Source organism: Lissotriton vulgaris, chromosome 9 (genome assembly GCF_964263255.1).
Source record: "Lissotriton vulgaris chromosome 9, aLisVul1.2, whole genome shotgun sequence".
In the NCBI taxonomy this organism is placed as follows: domain Eukaryota; kingdom Metazoa; phylum Chordata; class Amphibia; order Caudata; family Salamandridae; genus Lissotriton; species Lissotriton vulgaris.
The window spans coordinates 1,140,462,155-1,140,486,050 of NC_141697.1; the positions used below are offsets into that span (position 1 = coordinate 1,140,462,155).

The 23,896-nt window shown below is 43.9% G+C and overlaps 1 protein-coding gene across 1 annotated transcript in view; it reads left to right on the top strand.

Annotated features, from left to right (window-relative positions):
- The window catches only part of LOC147692921 (uncharacterized), a 111,401-nt gene that overhangs the window by 42,368 nt on the left and 45,137 nt on the right, over positions 1-23,896 (top strand). Inside the window, exon 4 of the mRNA XM_086939175.1 lies at positions 18,396-18,546. Coding sequence (XP_086795301.1) covers positions 18,396-18,546 — 151 coding nt within the window. The remainder of the gene's footprint in view (positions 1-18,395; positions 18,547-23,896) is intronic.

Below are 23,896 nucleotides of genomic sequence, written 5' to 3' on the forward strand. Positions count from 1 at the left end.
CTCCAGCAACAATAATATTAGGGCAGTCAACTGAAGAGAGTAGAATTTGAATATCATTCCAAAATGTAGGATGTGGCTTAACAGGACCATAAATATTTAACAGAACTAACGTTTATATTTTGAACCACAATCTTTGCCATTACCCATCGTCCATCATCCTCATTCTGTGTGGATAGAATTTGGACTGCCAAAGCTTTATGAAACAATATAGCAACACCCCCCCCCCTTTTTGTTGGATGCAGGAGAAAAAACAACTTGACCCACCCATTACCTTTTCAACTAAAGAGACTCCACATCAGAACAATGAGTTTCCTGAAGAAAAGAAATCTGAGAATGGAGTTTTGATAAATGAGACCATGCCTTTTGCTGGACTCCCAAGACCACGGATGTTCCACGTGACAAAGTTACTCATAATGGAGGGATGGGAGGGTATAACATGATTGGAGTTGCACTAGCAGGCAGATTACTTGCCGAACAGTCCTCCTTGTTAGAGCGCGTGGGTAAGGCTTGGGGATATTCGAAAAAGGAATATTTTTAAACCGTGCCGCATTGTACATTTTAAATTGCACATACCTCTGACCTTTTCTTCACTTTCCCGGTCCACCGCTGTGAATACAGTTTGTGTGGAGGGAAGCTCTTCCTGTCTCTCAACGGCAGCGATACACTTCTGGTTTCTTGCAGAGCACCGAGGTCAGCAGGCTAGTGTCCCTGTCCTCACTATTTAAACACATGACTCTCATGACGCGCAGCGGATGCGCGCAGCAGGCGCGCCGGCGGCGCGCCAAAGGCAGACCCGTCTGCACACACGATGCTCGCCTGAATTGTGACCTAAGCCCTTTACACTGCTATGGCTGTGGCTTTCCCCTTTCTCCTTCCACACCTAAAATAAATAAGTGTGTTGTAGATCATGCACAAACCTCCCATTGTAATAAAAAAGTGATAAAACTCCCAGAATTTACCTTCTTTAGCCTAAACTGCAGATCACTTCCAAGACATAAAACAGATATCTACGACCTGCTCTCTGTCTCTCAACCAGATGCTGTCTTTCCCACCATCAGGATTCAAGCAAGGCGGGCTGAAGACGGCTGTAATGCCAGAAACCGGTCCCCGGAATCTTGTTTCCTTTCCAGTAAAGGAATTGGCTTGGTAGTTTGGTCTGCCCTATTTCCATGATGCACTGGGCCAGGGACAGACTAATTTGCATATAGCCAGGTTCTGAGCTGGGATGGTGCAGTGAGCTAAAAAACAGTGATGGATCAAGCCCTGATCTGTTGACTGGGTACGAGTGTTCTGCTTAATTCAGATACTTTGTCCATCACCACCCCCTTTTCTGAATAGTCTTTCTCACTGAGACATGGCTGAGCGATAGTTCTGGCCCGGATATCTCAATTGCTCTCCCCCCAAACTATACCTTCCTGGGTAGAAACCGTGTTGGCAAAGAAGGAGGAGGGATAGCAATTATTTTTTTAAATAACTACAAATGCAAATGGGATGACCTTGACTTCCAGGACTGCGAAGCCGGTCTTTTCAAACTTTTGCTCTCACCGAATTTCACTCTCTCAGGAACTCTAATCTATCGCCCCCCCAGGACGAGCCAGTTCCTGGGCCGCCTCTTTCCCTGATCGCATTGCCTTGCTCTTACTTCAGGCTACCAATTTCTTGTTCGTGGGCGATCTTTACATACACCTTAACGATACCTCCCAACCCACTAGTGTCAATCTCATTGCTGATTTAGCTGCTTTGAATATCACTCTCAATAACTCCGGCCCCACCCATAAAGCAGGCAATCTACTTGATCCTATCCTCTCTAACCTCACCACCGTCTTATGCAAACCCGCCATCCCCATTCTCTGGTCCGACCATTTCTTGGTCGAATTCCAAATTAAATGTGAGCAACCTTCGAAAAATCCTTTATACCCACCTGGGTCTAGAAATGGTAGAAACTGGAAAAACCTGGATGTAAACAAATTTAACCTCTTTCTTGAAAACACCAGACCGGTAGCCTCCATTGCTACCCTGGATGAAGATGCGGTCATCTATCACTGGCTTAGCTCATCTATTGACACTTGCCTACACTCGTTCAAAAAGCAATATACCCACCACTACCCTAACCCCCCGTGGTTCTCTGAAGCACTCCAGCACTCAAACAAGAAAAACCCAAATGCAAAAACTTAGAGACGTTGGCACAAATACTACGATCCCAGAATTAAATCACTATACAAATCAGCTCTTAGCAAATATCGCCTACTAGGCAACAACGCTTGGGCAGAGCATGCTAATCTAACCATTTTAGAGGCACAAAACTGCCCCAAAGTACTTTTTAAAGTTGTCAAAGAACTCTCAGGTGCCTCCTGTCAGCCTAAACCCCTCTGCCTTGACTCTAAACACTGTGATGATCTTTGTCAACAACATTGCTACTATCTATGATGACTTTGATAAAATGACGCGTACTTCAACAATTCCACAAACCGATGGTCTCCCATATCCACATCCCCCTCAGGAAACCACCCTAGCCAACAATGGCACCGGCTTAGATAAATGGACTCTACTTGACATCACTACATTTCGCAACATCCTTAGCAGCATCAAATTGGGGTCCCCTAATGATCCACTTCCCCCCTCAGTCCTTCAAACTTTGAACCTTTCCACACTTAATCTAATTATGGAGTTACTGAATACTTCTTTACTTGAAGCTAAAGTCCCTGCAGCCTGGAAACATGCCATGATTGTGCCCCTGTTGAAAAAATCTAATGCTGATCCAGAAGTACCATCAAACATCCGCCCCATCTCCCTTCTTCCAGTCTTCTCAAATTCTAGAAAAACATATCTACGTCCAGCTTACCAACTTTGCGGAAACCCATAATTCCCTTCACACTTCTCAGTCCGGCTTCAGGGCAGGATTTTCCACGGAATCAACACTGCTGGGTGTCACTGAAAACATCTGTCTACAGGTTGACAAAAGAGAAACTGTGGCACTTATTCTTCTTGATTTAAGTGCCGAGTTCGACACCGTCTCCCATACCATCCTCCTTAACACCCTCCACTCCTGTGGTATCACCGGCCTTGCACTCAAGTGGCTATCCAGCTTCCTATCGAACAGGACTTTCCAAGTCTTTTCCCCTACTTCTAACTCCAAAGTTCATGCATCTCAGTATGGAGTCTCTCAAGGCTCCATACTGAGTCCCTTGCTCTTCAACATATATGTCAGCCCTTCGCTGGGCTCACGGTATATTCCTACTCCGATGACACCCAGATCATTTTCTCACTCTCTTCCAAAACAAATTACAATACCTCAATGCTCCGATCTGGGCTAATAAACATTGCCGACTGGATGCATGCCAATAAATTAAAACTTAGTGGTGGAAAAACCGAACTCCTACTCTTCAGCAACAATAAAACCCTCTGGGGCCCCCAACACTGGCCGTCACAGATGGGCTCTCCCCCGCTTCCTGTGCAATCCGCCCGAAACCTCTGCGCCATTTTGGATGACCAAATGACAATGAGACAACAAGTGGTCAAAGTAGCCTCCACTTGCTTTGTCATCTTAAAATGGCTGAGAAAAATCCTGTGGATGCTTCCGTTGCCCACCCAAAAAACTTTAATCCATGCCCTCATAACATCGCGACTGGATTATGGAGATGTTCTGTATTTGGGTGCAAGCAAGGAAGTGCTGCATAGGCTACAGGTTGTACAGAACTCCGCTGCTAGATTACTCTGCAAACTCCCTAACAGAACTGCTACCTCAGTTTCAGTACATGACCTCCACTGGCTCCGGATTGACAATCGTGCCAAACTTAAAGCATTTTGCTACATGCATAAGATTAACTCTGGTGAAGCACCTCAGTATCTAAAGGAAGTAGTACACCAATATCGCCCCCGATCTTCTTCGATCCTCCAACCAACACAAATTCTAAATCCCTAGGATCAGACAAGTCAAAATGGGTGGACGCTCCTTCTCCCATCTGGCTCCCTCACTATGGAACTCTCTCCCTCATCATCTACGCACTGAACAACACTACCCAAAATTCCGTAAAGATGTAAAAACATGGCTCTTCTATAAATAGTCCCCTTTCTTTTTACTGCCTAGCCTTTCCTTTCCATCCTTCTGCGTTCTCTAGCGCCGGGAAACCTTCGGGTAGCTGTGCACTGTACAAATGTAATTAATATTAATAATAATAATACACTTTAAGGACTAAGCTACAAGAAAAAATTACAAATGGAGATTACTACAGAAAAAATCACAATACCAAGGTATATTAACAATAAATCAATGACAAAGGACAATGGTGAACAAATAGAGACAATTTTAAGAAAAAAGCATGTAGAAAAGGATAGAGCAGAAGACGAGATAAGATGAAGAAAAAGAGAGGATAAAGAGAAAAAAACAAAGAAACAAATCAAAGGAAAAGAAAAGATAAAGAGAAGAAGAAGCAAGTGAACAGATCAAGGCATAGCAGCCAGGTCTGTAAAGAGAAGAGAAGTCGGAGCATAGTGACGCCAAAAGGACACGGACCTCAATGGTAGGTATAAAGAAGAAGAAAAAGAAGAACCTCATAAGGTGAAAGGAGAACCAAATAATATGAAATCATGAACCAGACATATGAATTGGATTTAAGAAAATGTTCCTAGAAAACAAGAAAGAAAGTCAAGTATTAGTGTCCATTCCAGTAGATGAAACATTCTGTAGGTATAATCTAAGTTTCCCCGGATCATCAAAGGAGCGTGAACAACCATAGTGGGTAATCTTGCAGAGACAAGGATGGAGGATTCTATATTGAATATTAAGATGTCTCATTTGAGGACGGAGAGCCAGAAATTCTTTGCGACGTGTGTTGGTTGCATTTGAAACATCCTGAGAGATGAAAATGTTATGGCCAGACCACATGAGACGTCGTTTAAGCTTGACAGTCTTCAGAACATGTATCAACCCTGTAAATTCAAGAAAGAGCATTATGATGCCCCGTGGTTTGGTAGCATTGGGGTTTAGACGACCCAAACGGTGAGCTCTTTGTATGTTGGAGATTTGTCGGTGGTTGAAGCTCTAAAAGTTCTGGAAGGAATTTTTTTAAGAATACCATATCGGAGCCTTCAATATTTTTCGGAATACCATAAAGGCGTAGGTTATTTCTACGATTTCGATTTTCAAGGTCCTCCGTATGAAGCTTTAGGTTACGTATTTCTTGCTCTAGTAGAGTCCTGTAGGCCACTAACACGCTGTTCCAACTCCAGAACTTTGCCTTCCATAATAACCCATCTTTCCTCAATTTGTTTCAGCTTTTTGTTGGTCACCGACATAAAAGGTTGGAGACCCTGGACTTCATCCAAAATAAAGTCTAAGACCGGATTTTGAGAGGAATGAATAGGAGAAGACGGGTCATTTTTGTGTCTCTTAGGCTTTGTTCCAGATACAGACTATCTTGCATTATGAACATCACTGGCAATGTTAGAATGCACAAAAAATCACTTATTGTAGTAAAAGCGAAAATCCGTAGAACAAACCAGACCAAGTTACTAATAAACATCGTTGTGGTCAGAGTATGACGGAAATTTAAAGGATCCTCCAAAATTGAAGAAAAAAAACGTAAAACTGCAAGAAAGTTCCTCAGAAATTAAGTGTTAACACTAGTCCATAATATAGCTGTTTCACGACTCCACAGTTATTGGCATGAGTATTAAGAAAGAGCCAAAAAAATGAGGAGCAAAAACAGCAATACGTTGGCAGCATATTTGATGTACAGGCGTAATTGCCCATAAGAGAAACAGACTATTACCGCCTGAATAAAAGAGCACTGTTGTATTGAAAGCCAAAACGTAATAAAAGATGAAGGCAGTATAGTAGGAACATCAATTCAAGTATTTATATTGGCAAGAAAAAAGAGAAACCTGGCATAGCAATTGAAAATTAGTCATGTGGAGGTGGTTCTGGTAGGTAAAAACCGAAGTAAGAACATGCAGGAAGAATATTCAGATTTCAATGACCTCCAGCACATATGAAAGTGAGAAATAACATGTGGCTCTAAAAACAGTAAGGCAAGAAGAGTAAACGGTGTTAATAATTGCAAAGTATGCACAACACTAGCGCAGAGACCTAAAATGGCGGCCGCTCACGTCAGTGCGAAGAAAAGAAAACACTGACTAAAATGAGGGGAAAAAGCAAAGCCACCACATAAAAATCAGAAAATGAGGGGGGCAGAGCATCAAATCATTGTTGAAGGCTGAGGAAACGTACCACGTATCTGGATAATATGTTGCGGTGAGAACGCGAGCGTGGTGACCTGAAATGGCGGCCGCTCGCGTCTCCGATGAGCAGAAGGAGCACCACCTTGGAAAGACGTCAGTAAAGGTAGCAGCAGTTTGGAAGTTTTTCTATCAGGTGCCCTGTGATAACATAAGGTTGTCGTCGCCTCACGATCTTAAAATCGGCATTTGAGGTGTCAAAAAAACGGCGAGTCATGCGTTGTTGCGGAGCTCAGGCAGGGTCTGCCATCATTCTTCAGCGCGCAAGCCACGCATTTGACTTTCAATAAAACCAAAAACAATCCTTGCAAAAAAAATTCTTGCCCACCCAGTTTTCGGGTTTGTGGCTTTTTGTTTTCTTCTCTACCCGCCTCTCCCAGCTGTGCTTGGTGTCATAAGCCCTGGGGAGCTAGTAAGTAACTCGGCCTAAAGCATGGACCTCACCCTTGCTCCAGGCCCCCAGGGAAATGCCCAATGGTATGAATGGCCATTCCGATCCTGGAGCAGGTATGAACCTAGTAGTCTTTAAATGGACTTCTTTAAGGGTGGGTGCTTATTTATTTGAAAGGTTTTATATTGCGCTGGCTAGACCCGGAGGTATCTGAGCGCTTTACATGACTATCAGACCATAGTTACAAGTTACATTGTTACAAAGGGGACACAGTTATTAGAGCATAGCTACATAGTTACATGTTAGGTCGAGGCAAGCAATAAGGATATTATGCGTAAGGGGAAAAGGCAGGCAAGGGGAGAGATTCAGGGTAGAGGGGATAGGAGCAGGGGAAGTAGACGGCGAATGAAGGAGGGAAAGGGGAGGGGAGGGTGACTGGGGCACAAACTGGTAGACGAGTAATAGCTGCGTCCAAAGTCCAGTAAGCTGTGATCCCAGGGGAAGTGGTATCATTCCCCCAACTCGGTTGTGAGAGGCTCCCTTTATGCTGTGGACTCTCTCCGAGGGGTCTCTGAGACTGCAAGGCCTACCTACTGGATCCTTCCCCCAAAAAGGGGAGAGGGAGTACTTTGGCAAGGGCTGCCATACAATACCTCAACTGTGAGTGGCTCGCTTGGCGCTGTGGACTCTCTCAAAGGGATGCTTAGTTAAAGGGCACAAGGGACGGGGGGCTAGGCGGCGTAGCAGGCAAGGGGAGAAATTAAGGTGAGAGAGTATAGGGGCAGAGAAGGTAGACAAAGTATGAAAGAGGGAAAGCGGTAGGGGAGGGTCAGAGAGCCTGAAAGGGGGAGGGAGAAGGGGGCCCAAACCGGTAAACAAGTAAAAGCCTCGTTCTAAGGTCCGGTAAGCTGTGATTCCAGAGGAAGTGGTATCGTTTGTACTGCTCAGTCTTCCAAGTCTGAAGTACGGCCCACCACATTGTCCAGTCTCTTGTTGTGGTGGTCGATGTGCTCACCCATTCCATTAAATCGCTTGTCAAGGGAGTCAAATCTCTTGAGTTGTTCGGAGGTACAGAGCTGAAGGTTGCGCTAGCTGCAGATTACGCCGGCATTGAGGTGGGTTGCCAGGCGGTCGTCTTTGAAATGGGGTCGAAGTGGAGTTGTTTTTTTCTTGGGATCTTTACGCACCATTCCAGCAGGCATAGTATGTTCTGGTCGGGTGGCTTTTTGTGATGCAATAGATGTCTCAAAGAGTAGAGTAGTGTGTGCTTATTTTGTAGCAGGCATGTTGATCTACTTTCTGGCTCCTCCAGTGACTGGTCCTGCTGGTCAAAGGACTCCTTGCCCCGGAGTTTCTCTGGCGGTGCCCCTTGAGTTGATTTGCGGCGCTCTGACTTATCACCAGGGGGGCGCCCCAGTGCAATGTGCCAGTGTCTGTAAGCCCCGGGCTGAACTCCAGCTTAGTGTCACGTTATGGGCCTTTGCCACCCTCAAGATAGCCTGCTCAACATTTGTTGCAAGTTATGGGGCGAGTCACCTCAATTCTAGTAGTGCAGCAAAATTAGTGAATTATGACTCTGCCCAGAGGAGTGCGGGCAAGTCCGTCGTGAACCCACCGTCCCTTACAGCACTCTTTTCACATAGCAGAAGGGCACCCAGGCTCTGGCAGTTGCAGAAGCAGCAGCTCGATTTTTCATACCCGCGCTGCCCTCTCAATAGTCACCGCCATATAAGCGCCCCGCAGGTCTCTCACCTTCATCGAGACCTCCGCAGCTCAGCATGTCCAGGCTCTGCCGCGCTGCCCAGCGCAGAGCACAGACTTGAGTCCAATTCCTGTGGGGGGGGGGGGCTGTTGTGCTGTAAGTTCAGGGGCCCAAAATGGTTTTCGGAAGCCTGTGGCAACGCTTTTCTGAGCTCTGGGTGCTAGATGCCGATGCTTTGTAGTTTTGATGCCAACCCAAGACTTTGTTCCACTACCACACACCCTGCCTCCTTATCTCACACTTGCAGGTTTTTTCATCTGTTTTCTCCTATTGTCGCTGTTTTTCTACCTTTCTCTTTTTCCATTTGTCCCCTATGTGTGTGCTTCTCTCATGCTTTGGATCAAAGTTTATTGAAGGAACAATTGGGTGTGGACCCCGCTGGCTCAAATTAACTGAAGAAATGGTCCTCTCTGGTTCTTCAAGCAGAACAATAGTGTCTAGTTATTACGCTTGTATTTCAGTTGCATGCAGGATTCAATCTTCTCCTTAGAAAGTCTGTGTTCAACACTGCTTTAATTAAATTGGGAAAATCAAAACTGTCCTCATGAGAGCCAAAAATTCAGAATCTCTTATAATGCATTGTTTGAATTGAGATAGTTAAAGTTGTAGTGTAAGAGGATACAGTGTCATGCTTGGTGGCATTCTAGTGGACTGTACAGCACACAATCCTAGTCCAATATGGTGCTACATTACAGTACAATGCTGCAAATCCCTCTTCCTTCCCTACCTAATGGTGGCCGCACGCATCAGGCGTGCCTAAGGCAAGCCCGACCAATGCCAGGAACACTGGATCTCCAATCATCCATGCTACGACTCCACCACCATCCTTGTCCTCCACCCCGGAAGAAATGACAACTGGTAGGTGTCCATGCCAAGCACCACCCATGAACAGTTCTCCTGCTGCCACTGCCGCCGAACTTTCACCTCTGCCCACACCCCCACAACCACTGCCCCTGCACCAACCACCAACACTTCCGATGTCCTGAAGTGCATCCTCCTCAACGTTCGCTCCCTGCACGCCATAGAGATCTGGGACCTCCTCAACACCTTCTTCCCCAGACACCTGGACCAACGCCTCCTTCACCCTGACATCGCCACTGTCATCCCTGATGGATACAAGATCCAAAGGAAGGACTGCCCCGGAGGCGGACTCTGCATCGCACACAAGAGCTCCCTCCAGCTCTCCACCCACACCACGAGTGACCCCTTTTCCACCACCGAAAACCTCCATTTCCAGATCAGATTTAGAACCACGCTTCGCGGCACCCTCGCCTACAGACCCCCGCTGACCTCACCCCATCACCTCCATTAACTACATACTCATTGGAGACCTGAACTTCCACCTAGAACACACCAATGACCCCAACTCTACCACCCTCCTGCACAACCCTGCCAATATTGGACTGTAACAGCTCGTCACCACGCCTACCCACATGCCAGGACATACCCTCGACCCCATTTTCGCAGGAGGTGACAACACCCACTCTAGCCACAACACCCATGGATGGACCACCACTGGGTACACTTCCACGTCCTCAATAGCCTCCGTGGGTATACACCCGTTACAACGCATCTTTTACTCCGCACTACCATTACAACGCGACTTTTACAACGCATACCATTACAACGCATTGCGCTGGGGGGCGCTCTAGGATAGGGAATAAGTATAATTTACTATCCAACACCTTCCCTAGGGTCCACGGGGACTGGAGTTAGAATAGTAAATTATACTTACCACTATCCAGCACCTCAAAGCGCTATGCGTTGTAATGGTATGCGTTGTAATGGTCGCGTTGTAACGGTAGGTAGTTGTAATAGTATGCGTTGTAACATGGTACATCCGCCTCCGTGCTGGGACCAGCGGTAAATGTGCGCCAAAGTGTGGACAACATTGCTGATTTTGCTCTGTATGTGTGTGTATGCATGTAGTTCTAGTTAGGTACACATTTACATAAGGAAAGCATTTTATAGTTTTCTAATAACTTTGGCACCATTTTATAAAACTTCTGCTCTTCTTGAAAAGTGATTTCCAGTATGGGCTGAAAAATGGGGGGCCCAAAACATGTTTGCCCCATCCATTTGTCCATGTGAAAAATAGATACAGCTACAGCCAAAACCGCTGAATGGATTTACATCAAATTTGGCAGAAAGCAAGATCATTGTCCAGAAAGTGTGCTTTCTGGCATTTGGTGTAAATCCATTGAGTGGTTTTTGAAAAATTAAGGCTAAAAACCAAAATAAAGATGTCGATCTTTCAAAATGAGATCGGATTGGCTGCTACCACATCAATAACTATCTGGATGGAAGCAATCTTGAGGACTCCATCCAGAGTCCCAGCAAAAACATTTAAAAAAGAGGAGGATAGAGACCCCGTAGCATCTTACCTCTGTTGGGGGAGGGGGTGACTGGGGGCAAAAACTATTTTTAATTTTTTTTCCTGCAAACTTTGCTCTAGTTCCGTGAATCTGCAGTGCAATAAAACAGAAAAGTGCAGATTCCATGCTTTAAATAAATTCACCTGGGGGTGGGCCAGGCCCCTGGGAGTGCGGCACAAATTGGTTATAGGGACCCCCCCCCCCCCCAGTACCTGAAAAGTTCCCGTGGACCCCATTCACAGGGGCATAATTCTTGAAAGAGGAAGAGGACATGCGGTTCCCGTCCCAGACCCTCGACCAGGCCTCGGGGACCCCATTCCCCACGGTCAGCTCCAGTAACATGTCCCAGGAAACCCACACCCAGGACACAGTTTCCTTGCCTGCAAGTCAGCAGGCTGGAAAAAAATATGCTTCCACTTAGCGGAAGCTGCACAAATGCTCCTGCCTGGTGGAAACTGACATTTGTTTCCGTGACCATGCTCCTGCAAGCAGGAAAAATGAGATTGCTCCTGTCTGATGGAGCAGAGAAAAAAATACTGCTCCCACCACTCAAAGCTAACTCCCTCTGCACCCAGCATAGGTGCATGCAGGGGAGCCAGTGAGTGTGGGGGCCCTAAGGCTTTCCCTTTGGACCCAGTATTGGCTTGGGCTGGAGTTGGGGGTGAGGGGGAACATGCACCTCCCCCCAATAATTTAAAACAAAAAAAGAGAAAATTAAGAATTGCAAGCACCCAGGATGTGTGCAGTTAAGGGAGCTGACATGGCACGAGGGCCCCTGGGGTTGGTCCCACAGTCCCCAGCACAAATAAGGATCCAGGTGTCCCAGGTTGGGACTGGAACATTGCTTCTTGAAGGACCGCCCCTTAATGCCCTGCGAGGGTCTCTGAAACTTTAAAAAAAATGTTTTAGATTTCAATTTGTTTTAATTTATTTACTGCCACATGCTTTTTAATGGGTGGCTGGATGCAATTTAGTCTCCTGGGTTATTAAACCCGTGGCCTAGGGACAGCCTATCAATTCAATTATTATTTTATTATGATTTGGAATTTCATGGAATTCCACGTAAAATACAGAATAAAAACAGCTTTTTCATACAAAGCAAAAAGATAAACAATTTCACAATTACACCTGTTGATACAATATAGTTAGCCTCGTAAATCTGGTTTACTAAGAACATCAGTTGTTAAAATACAAAAATTAATACCTCATTTTCACTAAATTTCAACTGCGAGGGTAAGTAATCTAATAAGTCACATTGCAGGGCAAAAGTATCATATCAATCGGCTTTTAGTCTAAAAATCATCGGTTATCAGCAAAGATAAACATTTCGAAAGACAAAGGGTGTTAAAAAAAGTTTTTGGTTTTTTTTTGTGTTTTTTTTTAATTAGGAGATCTTGTCAAGAAGAAAATCGAAAATAGCAGCAATTATTTTCAACAGTACTAACTAAAGTGCTAATGCATTAATTAGAGTGCAAATGCTTTACTAGTACTTTGTAATGCAACATACATAGTTAATTAACATTCATACAAATATGATCTGAAGCAGTAAGAGTTGAATGGTATTATTATTTTTAACGGTCTATCAAAGTGCCAATAGTGCTTCAGTAAAATACTGATACAAAAAATGATTACACACAATATTTTTTAAAATATCAACAATTCACCCATACCCATTCATTTTTCTTTTAATAAACATTTAAAAATTCTTTAAAAAAGCAGAAAATTTTAAAACACATCAGTTCGGATGGGGGAAACATAAGAAAATTGCGGGCCTGTTCTGCCGTTGCAATGCTATACTTTAAAAAACCATGCCTTAAATATTTACGGCGAATTAGATGGAGTGCTGGACACACTATCAGAACATGATTACGGTCTTGTACACCGTCATTGCATAGATTACAGCGTCTTTCATTTTTGGGGATACCCTCCCAAGCACCTGTCACAATCCTCAAAGGCAGCATGTTCAATCTCAGTAATAAGAGCACTCGGCGTGCTCCATGATGCAGGTTCCAAAGTACATATGGCTGAGGTTTTTTGACAATAAAGCTCCCCATAATGCAATCTAGCCTTCCATTCGCATTACTTGTTTGCTGATCTCTTCTACTTGAGATCATATATATAGATTTTTTAATAATAAGCTTTAGAGCTGATTTATCTAAACGGAGTACTTCTTCAAAATCAAGATCAAAAATACTTAAAGATTTTAAATAATTTCTAAAAATTACACTTTTCTTTAGCAGATTAACAAAAATTTCCTTATACAATGCAGCCCTTAATAGGTTCTCCTGCCCATTCAGCAAAGCCTTACAACACCGCAAACACGCTGCCATCGAAAGCACATATGTAGAAAGAAGGCCAAATTCAAGTCTAAGAGCTGCAATGGGCGCGGAATAATTTAGATTACATATTTGGCGCCAGATTTTTCCTTCCACCTTCTCAAACATTGCCCACTCACCTTCATCTATTGTTTCAATTGCATAGTTTAGAGTCGGAGGAATCTTTATTTTATATACTGCAATAGTGTGAGAAAAATGTCTTTTTCCACATTGCAAGTAAAGGCGATTAATACCAGATGCTTGCGAGATGGCTTTACTTTTGCAATGGTCCAAATGTCTCTTAGCAGAGCACCTATTTGTAAAAAAAAATCCTAAGTAATGATAAAATTTTACTATTTCCATTCTTTCATCTCCTAAGAACCATTTCAAGTTTGGTCTAACCTTACAGCCACTATGACTAAAAATCATCACTTTGCTCTTCGAAATGTTTATCTTTAAAAAATAATCTGCCTATCATATTTTTTTAAAGCACTCCTAGCTGGAGGTTTGTTATTCAGCAGGAGTATAGACCCCATTGTGGTGTGTGCTTGGCTTCACTTTGCAGCTTGAAAAAACATTTTTACTTAAGCTTTATTACTTTTTTTCTATAATGTTTTAAAAATTGCTCTGTGAATTATTGAATTGTTGAAATTTGTCATTGTAATTATTGGTCATTTTTTAACTAAGATGATACATATGCTTCATATATATGTTGCTATCCTGATCGCTTCATAAAGCCAATGGACCCATTTATTATTAAACTGTGGTGTTCTGTTCCTTTAACAAATTCAGTAGGTCTGCCTTACTTGTAAGAACACTCGGGCCCTATGCTCCACCATCCCACCCACCTCCCTCTTTCTGCCCATGGCTCAGGTGAAGGGGGTTGGGCAGCAGTGGTGGGGGATGGGAATAAGACCTGGCCTGTGGCAACCCCATACCGCGCACTGTCAAAGGCCGAGTGCACTCAGCCACACGGTGTTGGGTTCCAGCGAGGTTTTGGAAGCACAGCCTTTGCAGCCAGGCCCTGCAGCCAACCCCACACAGTGCACAGCATTACGTATGATAATAAAATATTTGTTAAAAAAAAAAACTAGAAATTCACTGGGGAAAAAAACAAGAAAAAAGATGTTCTGCTTAAGTATGGTAATATCTTGCTTTGCATTTAAAAAAACCAAAGTGCAGAAATGTTCTGGGAAAAACAACTAAAGGTTCAAGTGACATAGTTGGGTGAACAGTCAAAACATACTGTTTTAAATAACAAAACCACTGAAATTCACTTTGAGTCTTAAATGAACTAACTAGTCCACCAGCTAGCACTGCTAATTACCTCATTACAAAGAAAGCGATACTGGGTATGGACTCCCAACAGTGAGGCCAAGCCACTGACCAATAATAAACAAAACAATTGCCAATACTGTTAACCTCAATCTGTTATTCATCACAGCACATTTAGAATAAAGGAATAATTCAGTTCCATCTCGGCCGAACAGGGTCCAGATCACAACCTGCCCCTCTACCTCGCTTGCGGCGGGGTAGGGGTAGTCCAGCTGCTGGGGCTCACTTCAGTTCCTTCTATTATACACATAGAATTAGGTGACTATTTTCATACACTCTTTTCCAAACAGAAATGTGGCCCTCCAACTTCAATCCGGATATCAAATTAATTAGTAGGTGTTTGTTGCAAAACACACGTGAATAACTACAATTCCGAGCATGACTTGCGCAATAGGAGGCATGCTCAAAATGACTACCGGCGCATCCATGGAAGTAGCTGTCTGAACGCTAGTGCACCCCGCGGCCAGAGAAGCACGTCAAGACCAACCCTCGAAAGGTAAGAAATTGGGGCAGCTATGTCAGAGTAGCAGCACACAATTTGCAGCCCACGCTGCCTTCAGCCTCACGCGACCGTCATCTCCTTGTTTCCATACAGGGCTCACTGCGAGTGTGATTGATTCAACTATTAAGAGGTATTGCGTCTTCCAACACTGAAGTCTCCAGACAGGTACACTGTCTCTTGGGCATACACTTATTCGTGCTTTCACCAGAAAGAATTGGTTTCTACAAATGCTTCCCTTATGTCTCACACATGTAGGAAGTTAGTGTAGTATCAAATATCCTGCATCACATATAGATGGATGAAACAGAACGCGTCAATTAATAACGCAACTATCTTCAGCATCCAGTCATATGCTGCCACGGTTTTCCACAGTTAAGGAAAACCCACCTTGGCATTATCAAGAAAACGGTGGCTCCCTCAATTCTTTAAATAAGAGAATATATTTTTATTCAACAAGAAATTCATTCTGTATTACATAGAACATAGGAACCCCTTGTTCTCATAATGAAAAACTCCTCGAATTGAATACAGAGGATTTTAATTCAGTCTTTTAGACTTTAAGAGCTTTTGTCCTGATGAAGGTGATATAATAAAACCGAAACTCTGCGTCAACAACTTTTTACCTGAAAAGTTTTTTACTTGCTCTTCATGTGATTTTTAACACTGTACTGTCAAGGCACTAAAATTGTTTAATGAATGTATTGTTTTTATATTGAATAAATTGTATAATTTTTTAAAGAAAATAATCACTGTTGGATATTGTTATTTGAGCATCTCATCTAACTGAATGTGTTTGTAAAACTTTGTGGTTTTTACTCTATCTTTGAGGGTGTGATTGTTCGCTAAAGATGGTACGGTCATGACATTTCCAAATTTTGGATCATAGGGACTCCCTCCCCCCACCCCCTCCCCTTTTTGCTCACACATGCAGGAAACACTAAGAGTTTTTACCAAAGGCATTTACAAGACTGAGATCCAGTTTGTTTTTCATGTTCCGCAAGGCCTGGGCTAATTGTGAGTATATTGGATGCAATCACGACGGAGTGGCAAATTGGAACAATTGGTATGGCTTGGTGAAGTAATGGTGGTTTATTGGTTTGTTATGCCACAGTGTCCCACATCGGGCTGATTATTGAGGCTTCTCTTCGGTAGGAGGTAGGAAGTGGCAGCTTAAGGTTTGGGCAGTCTAAGGATATATAAGTTAAGGGTAGCTAAAATAAGATTTTTCTGTTTCCTCCACAGCTATGAGGTCTTGATGAGAACTCCCAACACACTTGGAGTTCGAAACGCTTAGACCGTTTGTTTATACGCCATAATATCTCAAAATATTTTGCATTTTTGTTTGAAAATATAAACACAAAAAAAGTTTTGTTCATGGTGTTTTGAAGAAAGATATGTAAATAAATAATTGTTTGCTATTAGTGTGAGACTGACCGGTTGAATGTGGAATGTGTGGATTGATTGGGAATAATGAATGCTTTGGAATATTTCGGAATGTGTACAGTTTTATTGATTGATTTTTGTATTTATTGTCTTTGACCGTAGGGATTCAAAAATGTGTACAAGTTGCATAAAATAATTGACAAATGCACTCTAAATGAATGAAATAAATAATGATTTATTCAGACTGAACTAGTAGTCTTTTGAACCCACGTTTGGTTTCATTCCAATGTGCTGTGACGAATAACAGAGATTGAGGTTAACAGTATTGGCAATTGTTTTGTTTATTATAATTACCTCATTACATCGCTCATGACATGTCCAATCGCATCATTGATAACATCACTGGAACATCTGAAATGGCATCATTCAGGACAACCCTGTGCATGTCAGGACGAGAGTTCTAGTTAGTTGAAATAACTGGTGACTTTCCGTGGTTTTGTTAATTTAAAATGGTATGTTTTAACTAACCCTTTACCTAACTATGTCACTTTATCAATTCTTTTTACTCCGTGAATACAAAAGTAAACACACAAAGGTTTTAGTGACACTATTGTTGGGAATTGTATTAATCATACTTTATAATTAAAAGAAAACTAAAAACTAGAAATTGTCTGGAAAAAAAACAAAGGTTAAACATACGTTCTAGATGGGTGACCATGTCAGTTAAAACATACCATTTTAAAGAAGACCACTGAATTTCACCAGTTATCTCTAGAAACTAGCTTACGCCCTAAGGTAACTATATTTCACACCTGCTATGTTCAGTGTTATCTCAATTGTCATTTCAGATGTCATTAGTTATGTTAGCAATGCGGCCATTTAACATGCCATGAGTGATGTAATATGGTAGGGTAGAAACAGTGCATAGGGAGGGCAATCATTCTAATTACTTTGAGGCCCCTTTTAGAAAAAGGCCATCTTTGTTCTTCTCCCGCACGGTATGTTAATTATTATTCCAGAATAGTACAGGATCTGCAATTTATATTATAGAATGATCTTGAAATGGGTGCCTAATAGTATGCGGATGTTTTCTTCTGCGTAGGGCAATGATGGCTAATTTTAATCATGCTTTTCATTAAATCTAACTCTACTGGATGGTGCAGGGGAGTAGACGGGGAGAAACTTGCTGAAAGGAAACTTGTAAGACCGGATCACGAGAGAGCCCTACAAGGACTACCACAGAAGAGCACAATCTGTCTGCACTAGTCTTAATGTAGGTCTTCTGTGCCCCTACTTCGGTTAAGTCTACATTGCCCGTGCCCAGATACTGACGGCACACTCCCTGTTGATGGGCTGTTTCTGTGCATGATCATCATGGCCTCTGTAGAAGCGAAGATCCTCCACAAGGGAGAGGTATTTAAGTATCTTATGGCACATCCACCAATGGAAGTGAACCCATATATGTGTCAAGTTCTTCCTGAAGTGTTACACTAAATGCATGCTTTCTCCGTGGTGGTACATATACGACTCCTCTCCCTTACTTCTCCACTGGATCCCTAGCTTTTCACTTTAATTCGAGCATCTCACGTGTACGTGGGACCATGACCCAATGTATATGCCACGCATTTGTTTCACTTGAGGTGTGCATTTAGTATTCCAGAAACCGCCTTGCGACTCCTGTTTGCATGTAAGGTCTAGAATGTCTAATCATGCCATGATGGTCTTTCATTGAATGCCAGCACAAAATATGTGCATGTTTTCTCAATTATGTTTTTTGTGCCATGCAAAAAAAAATGATGCGCACAAATTTTGTGGTTACGCTGGAGAAACTTTTGTGAGCGGAGCACAATCCAACATACCGGATTTAACCCTATTGGCATAAAAGAATCTACTTTGTTAAAATATACAACCCAATTGTACATTCAGTGCAGCCGGAGTGTATTTATCCAATGGTAAGTAAAGTTTGCTTGAAAGAGATCTTAAATGGATTCCACGAAGGAAGAATGTTAACTTTGTTTAATAATGAGCTTGTTCTTTGACTACGTTCTATTGCTGAAGGAATGGTCAATAAATGTGATTTCTATTTTTCCAATAGTATATTGTGAATCCAGATCTGAAGATTCTCTTCAGCAGAGCTGGCGTTCGAGAAGAGCATCTGAAGGATCGAAGAACTACCAAAAGGATTTTTGAGATTCTTGAACGCAAAGGAGGGATGGAAGCTGTGCGACAGGAGGCCTTGAGCTTAGGTAGGGCTTTCAACAAAAGGCTGAGTTTACGTTGAGCTGCTTGAATTATCTGTTAGTTTCTAATAAATGTATCTTGAAAGGGCACGGTTTATTATCTAAAAATGCCATGTTCTTAGTAAACTGTAGTATGTGTATTTATGTGGAGGTGCGTAGACATAAGGTGAATAATGCAGACTGCCTTAGACTGAGGTTGACCTTGCAGGGAAAGGGATCCAAGACCTGGGGTTCGTTGATGGAGCTGGGTAATGTACATGCAGTTGCTTCCATTATAGTTCTATTCCCTAGAGTGGGAGTTTGGTTCATCCCACTCTAGAACAGGCAATAGCAAGCCTGAGCGTTAAGGGGGTTGGCAAAGTGGACGGGGCCCTGATGAGCGAAATGGACACACCGGTCCTAGAACAGGAAGGTCCAATGCTGCACTTTAAAACAACATTTTACTTCTAGTAAATGCTACTCCCTCCCCTTTGTAAACCATGTTGGAGGTGTATTAGATGGACAGCACACAATACTCTGCATCAATAAATCAGGGGCTAATAAAGCGCTCTACTCACCCGTGAGGATCTCAAGGCACTGGGGGGGGGGAAGTTGGCATCTCGGCTCAGTCGAAGAGCAAGGTCATGAGGTCCTTCCTCCAGATGGGCAGGTCAGGGGAGCTTGTGAAACTGACCGGGATCTCATTTCATCACATATGTACACGTAATCCCTACATTCAGGCATCTGTTCCTGCAGTCTGGCTGAAATTGAACACTGTTCCTGGTATTTTGAAATGCTGCCACCGCCAAGTCTGTATTCTGGAAAATTATTTTCAATGCTCGGGCGCATTGGAGAACTTGCTTGACTGCTGGAGTTGGTTGTAAATACTTAGGACCTCATAGTGTGGCCATCCGCTGTCCACCAGGGTGGCAGAGCAAACTACCTCCGCCACCCTGGTATGCTACTGCCCACCATCTTTGGTGAACTCCGCCAGTCCGGTGCAGCTCTGTTGCTTCAATGAGCAGCTGTCACAGCAACGCCTCTGAAGGCACCAAGTTTGCTGAGCAGCCACCAAGTTTCATGAACCCCATAGGCAACTTTTCTTTTTTTTTTTTTTTACACAAACTCTGAAAGTAAAAGTTGTTTAAGTAAAAGCAAAATACTAATGATCCTGAAGATTTTAATCAAGGGTTGGTGGTGGTGGGGGTTGGCGGGAGGGGGGGGAGGAGGGTGGGTAAGGGTTTTGTCAAGAACAGAAGGTCCCATTTAAAAGACATTCTGATGTGCCTACACTGGCCCCAACCTTGTCGGCCCAATGGGGTAAGGTTTCCGCCATCTGAGCCACTGGAAGCACCACTGGGGGAGCCGTGCCCTGCCAGGCTGTAAATGGAGTGGGCTGACCGTCCGTTTGGTGAACAGGGTACACCACTGAATCTGTGGGTTAGTACCATTTCCACTAAACCATAAATGAGGCCCTTAATACCGAAGGGAAGCTGTACTGCTGTTCTTGGTCGGATGCCAGGTTCTACACACGAAGGATGTAAACTTACACATCTGCCTTGATGGCAGTTTGTTGATGCTTGGCTGGTTCGAGAACTGACCTGGGTAAGACTTCGTCAGAGCTGGATATTTTAAGCTATGTGGGGACTGCAAAACGAGCCTTGCGCACACCAGTCAACCTCTTTGACCTTGGGAGCAGGGGCCAGGCCTGATGGCGGTCAGACCCTATTGGTAGCCTGCATGGTTCGAAGAAGCATGCCCAAAACTGAAGTCTTTTCTGTGACTGGGACTCAAGAAACTGCCCAGGAGGCTTAAAACCCTCCATCCACAAACTTCCCCTTTCTTTGCCCCCTTCTACGTGGAGATGGCTGACTACCCCAGCCACCCAAACCTGTCCAGCTAGGAATCCTTACCCTGTGGATCTTCCCATGTAGCCCACAAGGAGTTAAAATTACAGGTGGTGAAAGGATAGACTGGTCATCCAGGTAAAGTTCAACAGTAGCGCAGCTTCTGATAGAAGACAGTCAGTAGGGTCTCTAGATGTAGCCTTCGTTGGCGAGGCAATACCGGTCAATGGCTACTCACGCAGCATTGAGGGGGGACTGCTTGCAGTGAGTTGTTCCACTATAGGACCATGTGCCATCCTTTCTCTGGGCCCCCTGCAGGGCAGTGGCAGCAAGACCTGCACTGAACAGCAGCAGTATGGCAGCTGGTATATAATCACCAAGGTCTCCTCTCAAAGGTGCAGAGCCCAGTTAGCAGGCTCCTTTATACCCTCATTAGTAGGACTAAAAAGATCTACCCAGTTCCAAAGGGCAGGCATGTGCAAGCTGTGCACCTGCACAGGACAGCCAAACCCAGGGGCCGCCATGCCAATATATATTCTTAATATAATAATCCTCTGAGGATGGATACATATTTGCGTGGCGGCCCCAGTGGCAGGGATTTGGTGGCCTCCAGCTCAGTTTCACTTCAAAACACCCTGACCCCCTTCCTGATCTCTGGGGGGCTCCGCCCCTCTCGGACCCCATCTTCCAGGGCCCCCTACCTACGCTCCCTGCCCAGGGCCGCCATGAGCCTAGGGCCGCCCCCGCAAAGGAGGAAGAAAATTGAACTTTTGTATGACTGTTTCTTCCCAAGGAGCGCACCTCTAATAGAATGTAACTCAAACCACAGAACCAGTGGATGTACCACTGTCTAAATTAGTCCGCCCTTTCAGGTGCCCATACTAGTGAATTGGAAGATGGTTCCTTCCCTTGGGGACAAACCAGCAGTGCCCGTCATTGAGTGCATCCAAAATAAATTACTTATTTCCCCCAGGCTTGAACGAGATGTTTGGGGGGAGTCCACACAACTGGACTCACCAGCCATGGTGACCATCATCTGGTGGGAACATCGGCGCCCACCATCCATAGACCACTAAAACCTGCAAATGTAATTAGGCCTACCAGACCCTAAGGGGTACCAATAAACTGGGGTCTGACTTTGGTGTGTTGCTGATCGGTCATGGTGTACAAGGACCCTGGTGTGTTACCTATGGGCTCCAGGTGTGCTCTTGTTCCAGGGAGCAGAGTCCCACTTCCTAACCCCCCCACCCACAAAATATCTGTGCAGTGTACAAATAGGGGCTAGGATCTGGGGGTCTGGTGGGAAACACTATTGGTAACTTTTGTGTCTCCAAGTTTCTAAGCTCACTCACAGTGGATGACGGCGGACAGCAGTTACAGATCATGGGGCAAATGCACTTTTATTAGAATATTCACATCCAATTTTATATACCTGGCCAACAGATCTCCAGGTGAAATGTAACCACCATTCTCGGGGTTCATGGGTTCTGCCTGTAGGTACCTTTGCCCAGTCTGGGCAGTTGCACCTGCACAAAACATCCCTAGCAGGTGCTAGGAAAATTAGTAGGTTGTCTCGGAGAGAATAACTTTAAAATGCTGTGTGGGAAGAGGTGGAGGGAAATTGCACCGGGTTTGGCATCGAAATACACTACCAAATTCTCTGCATGCATCTGCATTCCATTGTCTCCCTTTGAAGATTGCAACAAATACTTCCACAGTAGGTGAAAAACATACAATAGCCCTTCGCATCAGCCTCTTGTGAAGTAATTTGGAATTGTTTCTTGCGCCCTAAGAAGACATACACCCAGGCAGGGCAGTTGGTGTGTGGGTACTCAAAGTCCCCACTGAGAAATGCAGCTGGCTGAGCAGACATCAGGCGACCTGTCTGCAGAGCAGCTTGGATGCTTCCCTTACTTTAAGGCCATCCATAAAAGCAATGGAAAGACCTCTACACTCTCCCCTCCTGACACTTGCTCTGTCCAATCCCAATCAGCAGTGGACGGTCTTGCTCCTCCGCCCACTGCTGGACTATAAGCATGCGTTAAATTGTTCTGACTTTATTCCATGGTCTGGACCAGTGGTGATAGAGGCGAATACTCTTGAATTGTCAGAGCCCGATTCAGCTGCTTCTAAGGAAGACCAATACTGATTTTCTAGACAGTGGCACGGCTAGTGTTACGGGCCCTAGTGGAAGGAAAAGGGCTCCCTGGCCACTGTCGGAACTGTGAAATACAGCAATAATCTGGGTTCAGTTAGCGCCTCAGGCCCCTGAGCCCCAGTGCCACTGCACCTGCTGACCAATGGAAGATACACCCTTGGCTTTAGAACAGGGCTCCTTGCTTGGCTAGGATTATGTTTATGGGGACATTGTTGTGGTTTATGCTACAGGTGTCCAAGTTCTGGCACTAACCTATACAAGGGACCCTCTCTTGAATACTTTTGGCCAGGGAACAGAGAGGAAAACAACACTACAGCAAAAGAAGATTCCCTCATGGCCTAAATACTTCATCTTGTCACATAGTTTACATACTTTTTAAAGAGTCCTTCAAAATATGGCAATAACACTTTTAATTGTATTTACATTGATGTATTTGTTTTTTAATTTATATGAAAATTAATTTATACTTTTTTTGATTTCATTGTGATCTTTTTCAATCTTTTCAATAAATAGTAAAAATTAGATCATCATATTTAAACTTTTCAAATTACATATACAAATTCAAGAACAAAGGACACCCTACAGAACACAAACCTAAACATACTCACACATGTATTCATACATACACTAACACATGCATCACTCCTCATCCAATACACTCTCTTTCTTCTGTGGCTAAGGTATCACAGATTGTCATGTGAACTATCACGCCAGGTCCAAGCTCTGGCAGCCACATCTTATTTTTCTGGTCCAAGCTATAGCTGGACACATTCTATGACCCTATTATCATTAAACACTTTTGGGTGTCATTTTTGACTGCAGATTAATACTGCAAATGGAGAGAACCTAAAAACTGCTTTTATCGCCTACATAAAGCGTGCATGTCTCTAGACCACTAGTATCCTCGTTAACGCCAAAGGAAAGGTAGCTTGATGTTCTCCCAAACATGAGGCCGTATTCAATTAAACCAATCTCAGTTGAGTTGTAAACCAGCCACAGGGTCTTCATTTTGTTTGTAGTGAGACATCATCCTGCCCAGCAGGTCACTCATGTTCAAGTTGACAGCCTGGCTCTTGTTCAGGTACAACTGGCAGTATTGGCTTGTCTGGGGCCATTCTGGAACAAGTTCACAGAGCCAACTATCATCGGATCCTCAACAGACCTGCTTAATCTTCAACACAGACTGGGTAGAGGCTCACATCCTAAAATACCTCCAGGACTTTTTCAACAAAGGCCTGGCGACTCAACCCAATTTAAATTGATGGCCAGCAAGGTTTTTGAGCAATGGATAGCCTGAAGAATATAGATACTGATGTATCAAATGGTTTTACCTATTCTAGGTCTCTGTGGAAGATGTTGGTACAGAAGGGCT